This window comes from Schistocerca serialis, chromosome 8 (genome assembly GCF_023864345.2).
Source record: "Schistocerca serialis cubense isolate TAMUIC-IGC-003099 chromosome 8, iqSchSeri2.2, whole genome shotgun sequence".
NCBI lineage: Eukaryota > Metazoa > Arthropoda > Insecta > Orthoptera > Acrididae > Schistocerca > Schistocerca serialis.
Window position 1 is genome coordinate 507490713 of NC_064645.1, and position 12335 is coordinate 507503047.

At 44.7% G+C, this 12335-nt stretch overlaps 1 protein-coding gene across 6 annotated transcripts in view; it reads left to right on the forward strand.

The window, feature by feature from the left end:
* The window catches only part of LOC126416387 (RNA-binding protein fusilli), a 489380-nt gene that overhangs the window by 180227 nt on the left and 296818 nt on the right, over positions 1 to 12335 (forward strand). For all 6 annotated transcript variants that reach the window (XM_050084071.1, XM_050084075.1, XM_050084072.1 and 3 more), the window contains exon 3: positions 9551 to 9694. In XM_050084071.1, the coding sequence (XP_049940028.1) occupies positions 9551 to 9694 (144 nt within the window). The remainder of the gene's footprint in view (positions 1 to 9550; positions 9695 to 12335) is intronic.

Here is a 12335-nt window from a genome sequence, read left to right on the forward strand (position 1 = left end):
CTAGTAAATATTTATGAAGAGATCTGATTAGGCGGAGTGTTACGGAAGTTCCTAGCTGTGAACAAAAGTGTGGGATGGTAAACGAAATGTGAGGAGCATTCTGGCCAACGCCGTAGCCGATTTCACAAATGTATGGAAACACTAATACTCCTTCACTGGATTTTCACAGCAGAACACGCATGTCACCTTGTATAATAGATCGTTTTGAGAAAGTAATTACTTCGATACGATAAATCACTTTAACGACATATCTCCATAGAAGCGTATCAAAGTGGATGGAGCAGTGGTTGATACACTGGTCTCATGTTCGAAAGGATCACGTTGCAATTAAAATTGTCCTTCACTTTTATTAAAAATTTGCGAACTTTTTGAGGCTTGCTCATTGTCATTCGCAGGTAAGAATGTTCAGTGCATTGTTTCCTGTCTCGTGACTCACCTCTTATGTCAACCAAATGCTAATTAATTCGTCTGTGGATCAGTGAAGTTATAATTTCTAAATATGCGTAGTTTCTTAAACTAAATCTTCGTTTTTGCAACCCGAGTATTATAAAACTCACTTTCTGATACCACGAGTAAAGGTTTCATCGTCCCTAACTGTAAAGTGATATATACATACACTATGTGATCAAAAGTATGCGGACACCCCCAAAAACATAGGTTTTTTATATTAGGTGCATTGCGCTGCCACCTAATGCCAGGTACTCCATATCAGCGACATCAATAGTCATTAGACATCGTGAGAGAGCAGAATGGGGCGCTCCGAGGATCTCAAGGACAACGAACGTGGTGAGGTGATTAGGTGTCACTAGCGTCACACGTCCTTACGCGAGATTTCCACACTCCTAAACATCGCTAGGTCCACTGTTCCCGATGTGATACTGAAGTGGAAAGGTAAAGGGACACGTACAGCACAAAAGCGTACAGGCCGACCTCGTCTTGACTGACAGAGACCGCCGAGCTGGCCGGTGTGGCCGTCTGGTTCTAGGCGCTTCAGTCTGGAACTGCGTGACCGCTACGGTCGCAGGTTCGAATCCTGCCTCGGGCATGGATGTGTGTGATGACCTTAGGTTAGTAAGGTTTAAATAGTTCTAAGTTCTAGGGAACTGATGGCCTCAGATGTTAAGTCCCATAATGCTCAGAGCCATTTGAACCATTTTGATTGCATCTTTCAACACGATCTGGCACATGTTCATAATGCACGGGCTGTGGCGGAGTGGTTACAACACCTTTTGGATGTTTCGGAACGCCGACCTCGTGCCAGGCCTCACCGACCGACATCGATACCTGTCCTCAGTGCAGAACTCCGTGAAGAATGGGCTGCCATTCCCGAAGAAACCTTCAAGCATGTGATTGAACGTATGCCTGCGGGAATGGAAGCTGTCATCAAGGCTTAGGGTGGGCCAACACCATATTGAATTCCAGCATTACCGATGGAGGGCACCACGAACTTGTAAGTCATTTTCGGCCAGGTGTCCAGATAATTTTGATCACATAGTGTTACGGCAGTGTTGCCACTACTGTTTATCCATAAGTAGTAGTGGCAACACTGCCGTAACATGAAGGATGAGCGTTACATGGCACGCTCGCTATCTTTTTCTGATCGTAGGTCAGTTCTGTTGAAGTAGCGCAGTAAACGGTGACGCCTGTATTTGAGTCAGTTGCCGTGTGTACTTTGCGAAAGTGCAGGAGGCCAATCCAAGCGACCTAACAACATGTTTAGGAAACGACGAACAACGTGCGTGAATTAAGACTGAAGAGGCACATAGTTGGAGCGCACAACAATGTTTCCGTCTGGCACCGCGTCTCATAATGTTTCATGACAAGTGCCACGCCACACGACGAACCCGGTGCAGAAGTTCCCCCTCGCGTGGAGGGTGGAAGATACTGGAGGTACAGAAATATCCACCATACTCATCCAATATGAGTCGGCGCTATTACTACCTGTTCGCCAAAATGAAGGAACCTCTTCATGGCATGTGCTACAACACAAGAGAAAACAACATCCGTGCCATAGGGCGGTGGTTGCGAGACATCGACAGAGATGAATGCGCTGACGGTGTAAGACTCCTTTGTGGGAGAAGGTGATAAGAGATGCGGGGCGATTACATTGAGGCCATGTAATACTGTAAACGTACGTCAGTAAAGTCCGATATGAAATATAACCGTGTACAGCGGAAACATTCAAATTACCAAAGCGACGATGGCATATTACATTGAAGAATGGGAGAGATACTAAATGCCGTGTGAAATCAGGTTAGATCACTACCATCACCACCACGTAGCAAATTACTTAGCAAGAAAATCATGCTGCTTTAGACTTTGTTGAAGGACTCAGTAGTTTGAACACCGCAGTTGTCACCCTCTGTTAGAAACAACCTGTTACTTCACCGTTCCCCAATATGCCACAGTGAATTTACACGTCGCTAGCCATCCGTGTACCTCTCCTCTGTTTGCTCAGTCTCCAGAAATGAGAGAGAGCTGCCGGTTTTCGTGGCCGTGCACTATCACTGGCCTTGGACCGCGGGGAACGTTCCACCACGGCCGGCGGGGCTATAACACTATCTTGGTTCTCGTTTTTCGTCCGGAGCGTAAAGCAGTGGTCGTGCTGGTCAAAGTGGCGATCGGCGAGCGGAAATCATGCCGGGGTTATGTGACTCAGAATCCGTGCAAACACAGTACAGTACGCGAAACCGAGCGTTCCACGGATAGTGTAACTTTTACATCATCTACATCCATATTGTGAAATTACAAAGAGATGCGTAGCGGAGGATACTTCCCATTGTACCAGTTATTAGGGCTTCTACTCGTTCTGTTCATGTTCCGAAAGCGAGTAGAGTGACTGTGTAAAACACCTCTGTGTGCGCTGTAGGCTCGCGATCCCTACCGGAGCGATACGTTAGAAATGATTGTACATTCCTACGTTGATCAGTTGAAATTCGTTGTCGAAACTTTGTAAGCATACTTTCTCAATATAGTTTGCGTCTGTCTTAAAGCGTCGGCCAGTTCAGTTTCTTCAGCATCCCCCTGGCGCTCTCCCGTGCGTGAAGCACCATTCATTTGCCCGTCTCTGTGTACGTTCTATATCTCCCGTAAGTCCTCTTTGGTACAGGTCCCAAATAGTTAAGCAGTATTCTAGGATCGATCGCACCAGTGTTTCGTAAGCAAGCTCCTGGATAGACTGATTGCATTTCTGTAGTATTCTACTAATGAGCTGAAATTTGCCATCTCCTTTACCCACGACAGAGCCAGTGTGATCACTCCATTTCATACCCGTACAGATTGCTACACCCAGGTACTGAGATTCGGAATGTGACTCCTGGATGTCGTAGTCATAATATACTTATTTTTTTTTCTTTCCTGGACATTTAAACCAAGTTGCCAATCTTTCCGCCACTTGAAAACGTCATCAAGATCTGACTGAATATTTGTGCAGCGTTTTTCGGACTCTACAACTTTCTTGGTAACCGCGTAACCTGAGAGACGTCTGACGTAATTATTTTGTCTGCAAGATCACTAATATGAACATAAACAGCGAAGATACCAACATACTCCCCTGTGGCACACCCGAAATTACTTGTGCATTTGTCGACGACTCTTCATCCAAGATACCATGCTGCGCTTTTTGTATCTAAATGTCTTCAATCCAGTCACACATTTCACTTGATATCCCATACGGCTGTCCTTTGAGTAATAAGCATAGCTTTGGTAGTATTCAGATGCTTCCGAAAGGCAAGAAATTATTTTCGTTAGTACGATGTAAAAACGAGATGGCTGATGTAGTTGTGAGAGCCAATGTGGAGAAACTAAATTTGAATTCACTTTCTGGGATTGTTTGGTACTGACGTCCACGTTGGACATATTTCAATTATATGAGCGTTTGGTTCGTTTACGGGCTTTAAACTTAAAAGATCAATTTTCGTAGTAGTAGTAGTAGTAGTAGTAGTAGTAGTAGTAGTAGTAGTAGTAGTAGTAAATATAATTCTACCTTCCAGTTTCAGGCAATGGGTTAGTGCGTTATGTGCAGTATTGTTGGGCTAGAAAGTGTTGTAACAGTTATTCTACTTTCTATATGCTGAACTTCAAAAGTAGTTTACAGATTGGAAATTCTCAATCACTTTCGATAAAATTCGGGAGGACGACGATTCAAATCCGCGTCCGAACACCCTAATCTACGTTTTCCGTGATTTCCCTAAATCGCCCCCCAAGCAAGTAATGGGATGATCTGTTTGAAAGGGGGACACGGCCGATTTCCTTCGCCTTCTTTCGGTAATCTCAGTTTTGCTCCGCTCTAATGACCGCGCTGTCGATGGGACGTCCCTTCTTTTGTTGAAAATAAAATTAAATGGCTCTGAGCACTATGGGACTTGACATCTGAGGTCATCAGTCCCCTAGAACTTAGAACTACTTAAACATAACCAACCTAAGGACACCACACACATGCATGCCCGAGGCAGGATTCGAACCTGCGACGTAGCGGTCGCGCGGTTCCAGACTGAAGCGCCTAGAACCGCTCGGCCACTACGGCCGGCTAAAATTAACATGTTTCAGCTCCTCAAGTAGTAGAACTTAAGTAATTTGCCAGAGTTTATGAATTGTGGGTAGATGCGTATACTGTAATGGGAATCTATTTGGGTGGAACTTCGACACATGAACCGGACTTCGAAATGATATATCTACTGGCATCAATCAAGCTATAAGCTAGCCTCTTTGACTAGTACAAAAGTGATAAACATAAAACATAACAAAGGCATAACACTATTAGATACGAGAGCAGAGTAAGATACCTTACATGAACAGTGAAGATTTACATTTTTACATTTTTTGGTTTTTGGGTAGAGACATAACGTTTATGAATTTATAAAAAAAATTATTTCTTAGAGAAAGTAGAAAATAAAGTTTTGGAAACGCTGTTATTAATTTTCTATGCACTAAAACACTCGGAAATGGGAGTATCTTCTTGTTTCGCGAGTTCCGTTATAGCGAAACCCCAAATGTTGAGGTGCATGTTAAGTTGCTTTATACTTGATACCATAAAATGGGGATTTCACCTGTGCTAGTGTTTAGTTCACCTAAAAACTATCGCGTGCTGTCTGTTAAGTCAGTGTATTAACTCTTCTGCAATAGTTGTACTATTAAGAAAGAGACTCAGTACTGTAGTTAAGTCTGCTTTATGCACGAATGAACCGCACATCAATTTGAAGCACGTTCTCGCGTCAGTAGTAAATACTTTGAACCAACAGCTGCCAGACAGGTACATAGTGGTAAACAGCCCATGTTACACGAGACACGGTTTAATGTCTGACAAGCCAACGTATACCTGCGCGAGCCAACGTATACCTGCGCGGCGGATACCCAATTACACGCCACAACGGAGGAAAAGAACCTAGTGCGAGGTCGGGTCGCGTGCGTGATCAGGCAGGTAGTGGTGTCGGGGACAGGCCCTGCTGATTGATGAACGCGGGAGAGCAGGTGCGGCCCAGAGAAACTTGCCCGGGCACGCACTTAAACGGGTCCGCTTCCGCGATACCGCAGGCTGCGGCGCCGACTCACTGCGAAACCGGGTCGCTCTCCCGCGCTGCGCTGCGAGGGTGCGGGCGGCGCGCAGAGTGCCTCTACCACTGCCGTCCGGGCTTAAGAGGTGTGTGTGAGTTTGGGGTTACCGCTTCCCTGTCTCCAAATAACAGCTGTCTTAACCCTGTGGCAACATCATAGGTGGAGCCTACAGCAGGTGTTCCAGCCGTGTGAAGTTACAGAATAAGGTACAGGGGGAAAGCCACAAACAAGCAACACGACAGCGGTAAATCAGTGGAATTTTACCGGATGTGTCTCCTAAGAGTCGTCAGACGTATTTACTCTGGTGTTTCGGCAGGTATTTGTAATTTACTTTTTGTAGTACCTGGCTGGAGTCAGCTCAAGTAAATGCTGCTCACCATGACTATACTCCGAAGCCCAGCATCTCTGGTAAACGTGCGTTTGTTTCCCGATACAAACAAAATATTTAAAGCGCAATTTTGCGTGCCCACTACATGAGCGATCCGAAATAAGTTGCTGCGAAATTAATTTATGCGATATGTGTTAAGAGGAACAGTAAAACGCGAAAAACTCGATCCGTCGTATGTAACGTTCTGCCCTGCGCTGTTTGCTACCGCAATGCATCATCGAATACACACGAGCTGCCGGAATACTGGTATATCGTGTCTTACTGTCATTCTCGATACATACAGCTAAACCGAATGAGATGACGAAAGTCATGAAATACCTTATAATATCACGTCGGTGGACCTCTTTTTGCCCGGCGTAGTGCTGCAGCTCGACGTGGCATGGACTAAATTGGTCGTTGGAAGCCCGCTGCAGAAATACTGAGCCACGCTGGCTCTATAGCTGTCCCTAATTCCAAAAGTGTTCCAGAGGAGCATGTTGTGCACAAACTGACCTCTCGATTGTGTCTCATAAAAGTTCAATAGGAGTAATATCGGGCGGTTTGGGCGGCCAAATCGTTCACTCGAACTGTCCAGAATGTTCTTCAAACCACTCGCTACCGATCGTGGACCAGTGACTTGGCGCTTTCTCATCCACAATAATTCCATCGTTGTTTGGGAACATTTAGCCCATGAATGGCTGCAACTGGTCTCCAAGCAGCCAAAATAAATATTTCCAGTCGGTGCTCGGTTCAGTTGGGCCACAGAATTCTGTCCATTCCATGTACAAACATAGCCCACACAATTACGGAGCCGCCACGAGCTTGCCTAACTCCATGTTGACAACTTGGGTCCATGGCTTCGTAGAGTCTGCGCCACACTCGAACCCACCATCAGCTCTTACTAACTGAAATCGGGACTCATCTGACCAGGCCACGGTTTTCCAGTCATCTAGGGTCCAACCGATGTAGTCCCAGGAGATGCGCTGCGGGCGATGTCGTGTTGCTAGCAAAGGCATTCGCGTGGGTCGTCTGCTGCCATAGCTCGTTAACACCAAATTTCATAGCACTGTTCTAACCTATACGTTCGTCGTACGTCCCACATTGACTTCTGCAGTTACACAGTATTGCTTGTCTGTTAGCACTGACAACACACGCCCTGGGTCGGTAAGTGAAGCCAGACGGCGACTGCGCCCTCCGTGGTGAGAGGTAATGCCTTACCCTGAAATTTGGTATTGTGGGCACACTCTTCACACTGTTTATGTCGAAAAGTTGAATCCCCTAACGATTTCTGAAACTGACTGTCCCAAGCGTCTTGCTCCAACTACCATTTCGCTCTAGGGGCTACAGTTGCTGCCTCTGGATCAGGGGTTCCGGGTTCGATTCCCGGCCGGGTGTAGTGATCCCTCGATGATTACCAGCCGTGACCTGAAGCCGTACCTGATGGCTTGCCACACCATGACGTCAGGAGAAACAATGCTGTTAGAAAATATTGGAAGAAAAGGACCTCTCACCAGGTCGACGCCATACTCTCCAGCGATGGTCATCCGTTGTAGTTAAGAACGGTGATTGATCGCTGAACGCAGTGCGACGTCGTTCATCAGCAGTTAACGCTTCCCAGTCACAGCGCCACACCAGACGCATGTGATGTGCTAATGGCAGCTTGCGCACGGCATTGTATTGCTCGCTGCTGCTGCTGCTAGACTCCGACAAGTGGTGTGGGATGACCCAAATTGCAGGAAGTCGATGACTAGTTTCCAGACGGCAGGCGCAGTTGTGAACGGGTTACAGTGTGCTTGTTGTACTGAACGACAATCATCCCTTCTTGTTGTCAAACACAATCGGCCGGAATCTTGACGATGAGCGCCTGCCCTCATGTTCCCGTGCAGTCCCCAACATCGGACCACTGTCACAGCCGAATACTCTACAAATCTGGATATTGCAGAATTCGACCACTCAAATTCAGATTTACAATGAGGTCCCACTCAAAACAAGTCAGGTGTTGGTAACGCTGTCTGACCAAAGTACACGGGATCTACGTGCTCTTCAGTATTCACATACAGGGTGCGTCAAAAAAATGTATACACACTTTGAAGAGTCATAGAAGTTATATTTCCCGTTCTACAATGTTAAATTTCTGGGAATGGAAAGCTTAAAGTCCAATTGGAAAAATAAATGTACTTTGCAAATGTGATTAATGTTCAAACTGGTGGCCTTCAGCATCAATACATTTCTGAGTACGAGTCACCACTGAATCCGTACATCGTACCAAAGTGTCGATTGAGATTTCTGCGCACACCGCCTGAATCTCATTCCAAAGTGTGTCCAGGTTACGTGGTTTACGTTTGTACACCTCATCTTTTACTGTGTCCCGTAAGAAGAAATCCAGAGGCGTGAGGTCTGGAGAGCGTGCAGGAAACTCGATTGGTCCCCTGCGTCCTGTCCACTGGCCTGGCACATTGTGATCCAGGTATGCTCGTACTTCCCTATGATAGTGCGGCGGGGTGCCATCTTGTTGGAAATGAGTTTACTGTTTAATGCACGAATGGCAGGGAATATGGAGTCGGCAAGCATTGTTAGGTACGTTTATCCAGTAACAGTACCTTCAAAGCGGAAAGGCCCAATGAGTCCCCTTGCAGACAAACCACACCACACATTTACACCAGGCAAATTCACAGCCTTTTCAACTGTAATGTGAGGATTATCTTCAGCCCAGTATACACAATTGTGCCAATTGACAATTCCATTGAGTTTGAATTGGGCTTCATCCGACCAAATTATGCTACCCATAAATCCCGGTTCAAGTCTCACCATCTCCTGAACCCATTCACAAAATTCTAACCTTCGATCTGGATCGTCGTCACTTAGCTGTTGCACCAGCCTTGGAATGTACACACGAAACTTGCCTTTCTTTAGAATGCGTAGCACACTACTGGCACTTACATTACTCTCACGTGCCGCTTCCCTTGAAGATTTTTGAGGCTAACGCTGAAACAGTTCCAAGATCGTAGTTGTGGAATCATCACTTGTAACTGCACGAGGTCGCCCTGATCGACCTTCGTGCACATCACACACTGTTCCATGAATTTCGAATTTCTCTCGTAGACGTGTAATTGTTAACCTTGAAGGTGGTTCTGTAACGTACTCACTTCTCCACTGTCTTCGAACCGCAGCTACATTCTCAAACTCATAGTACCACTTAATTATCTGCTTCCGCGCTTCAAAGCTCAAACGCACGTCCGCCATGTTGCAGTTACTTCCTTGCCACTGCTGCCACCTGTTGAATAGACATAACATTACTTTCTCACAGATATTTGACCTTGTAGAACGGGAAATAAATTGTCTATGACAGTTCAAAGAGCGTGTACATTTTTTTGACGCACCTTGTATCATGTGACGCAATTATGAACACTACTAAGAATGGTAACATCACTAATCACGGGCTACTGTAATACATTTTGGTGGCCGTTGTAACTGTCACAGAAAATTGCAATATACTCACTGAACTAAAACTATAAATATCAGCAGCCGCCTCAACACCCAAGAAACGAAAATTGGAGTGAGAGATTTCTGTATTGCAGGAGATAGTGTTGTGGTAGATTTCTGATGTGAGACTGACGTTTCGTGTTGCAGGTTGTGGGCGTGAACCAGTACCTGGTGAAACCTCGGACGGCGGACATCAACGAGAATGTTCTGTCGGAGCAGCTGGTGCAGGAGACGAGGCTCACGGAGGAGCTCGTCAAGAGCGGCCAGCCGCTGGAGGCCGCCATCCAGGCGGTGAGTGCGCCACGTGCTGCGTGTGTCGAGTTCTCTTCTATTCTGCGACTCAAAGAACAAGCTGCAATAAAGTAATATTTTTTAAACAGTGTACACGAAAAATAACGTTAATAAGATTATCTGTTCATCAATCATGGATGTTTACATTTGCGCTGGTTCTTACGTCCAGCTGGAAGTGACAACCACATTGCGTCTGTAGTAAAGTCTCTGTCATATCTAGGTAGGTATAATAGTTCTTTTAGTTAGGAATCGTAAAAATTTTTTTGTCATATATTTTGATAGTTGAGCCTTGACAATCTTTACTAAGATACTATATGTTTACAGAGAATATGTAGCGTACTAGCGATGATTGAAATCATACTAAAAAACTGTCAAAACTGAAATGTCAAAATGTGTCAAAACGTATTTTCACGTTTCGTAACTACAAGAACTATTATATTTACCGAGATGTGACAGACTTTACTGTAGATGGCATACGGTCGTCGCTTCCAATTAAGGGTAAGTACCAGCGCAAACGTAAACGTGAAACAGCCATAATTTATGTGCAGTTAATCTTACTGATCTTATTTCGCAGGTCACCTGAGAATGACAATAGGCCGAAACAGACCTGTCGTGTAAGATATTAAAAAGACATATTAGCTTATTGCAGCTCCTTTGGAGCATTCATTTCCATAATGTCTTGTACCGACTTTTACTATGCTGCGGGTCCAACAGAATGTGAAACGTAGTTCATGTTCAGAGCTTTTCAATGTCATTGCTCGCACTCGGCCGTTGAAATGAACCAAAGGCAGAAGCTGAAAATTTGTACCTTACCAGACTCCAACCCAGACCTGACGCATAACGCGAGCCGTCGCCCTAACCGTCTCTGCCATCCGAGCACAGCTTCCCATCCCACCCAAATTCCCAGCCTGCTGCACGCTACTAGCGTATCGTCACCTGCCCGTGAACCCCTTCTCGCCACTTCGGATTCGTGCACGAAATGGGGCTTGGTGTAACGCTACGCTAATAGTGTGCAGCAATCTGGGAATTCGGGTAGGATGGGAAGCGTGCTCGTGTAGCAGAGTTGTCCAAAAGAACAGATACCATAGAACAGGGGTTCCCAACAAAATTTTCTCGAGGACCCCTCATCGAACATGATTGGTACCTTGTCATATCACAGTATCAAGTACCTAAAAAAGCCAAATAAAGAGTTTTAATGTTTTCTCTTTTTGGTACTTAGAAAAAACATTGACATACATCATTGAAAAAATATTGAGCTTAAAACTGCTCATGCAGGAAGCGACCAAAACAAAAAATCTGGTGTCATACGAAATATATTTACTATATTTTTTATTCTAATAGCATCCTGCGGATCCCTCTGGCATAGCTCGCGGACCCCTGGGGGTCCGCGGACCACCTGTTGGGAACCACTGCCATAGACATTCACGTGCAAGTGTATACTTCATGTTCTTCCGACACGTCACCACCTAAACTTCGTCTGAGACTTCATACAATTCTATAATCGTCAATTTCGTGAATATTGGTAGGTTGAGGAAGAGTGTGGCAAAAACGGAAAATTGTCAGTTATTTGTTTCAGAAGTTGTAAAATTTAGTGATTAAGTCTCTCCGTTGCTCAACTAGTGATTGAGTTTAAACTGGCTCTGGTTTCTGCGCCAACAGTTACGCAAGAAATTAATACTTTGCAACGTTCACATACCAAAGGATTAGTTCTCAAGTAATCGCACTGCCCACTTTCCGTCAGCATGTAATTCATAGCTCTGTCCGATCCATGAAACGCCAAAGCATTATTTTGTAAATTCATGTCGTCTAAGTATTATGAAGCCAAAAATATTCTTCTGAGGTCTAGAATTTCCCGAAATTAAATAATTTTATATGCATCTAACCATCCGATTAAACTTCCATAATAGCCACATATGAAATAATGATTTTGGATTCGTAAGGTAATATGCATCATTAAATAAATATTAGTTATTTTACATAAAATACTTTCATGTCGTTATGGTATACAAAGATAGGGCACGTAAAAAATGCCTCAGCTCAGTCCATAAATACGAACTTGTCTCGAGTGTTCAAGAGGAGCCTAAAAAGTCTAAAAGACGTACATGGTATTGTTTCATTTCACTGTCGAGCATAATCAAATCAGAACTTATACAATTTCGGCCTTCTATTTCCTTGGATGGACGACGAATAACTGGATACTGTATCCGGTGGTACGATGAACTCGTCAGCCCACGCGAGGCATAGTGGTCGACGGTCACTAGACCTCCGCCATTTACGCGTAACCAAATAAAAGTAATCAACACTTCGTAGTTAACACTAAGAAAAAATATTATAACAAACAGATTAGATACAGTACTATATGTCGTGTAGGCGGTGAATTTCAATGAGATAATGCACAACTTCCGTATCAGTATACTGTAAAAATTTGAATCACTAACAGCTTAGTCTGGGTTTATCATTAGCTCAAGAATGACAGGCACTAGAGTATTTGTGACTTTTTGTTCTCTTTTTCATTGTTTCTTTTGCACGTCCTAGACAAACAGGAGAGGAGAGACGCGAACCGCTGTCCAACACTGTTTCGTCCTCTTCCTTCATTCTGCTAATTTGTATAACTGATTCTGGTTTTCGTTTGCATTTAGCA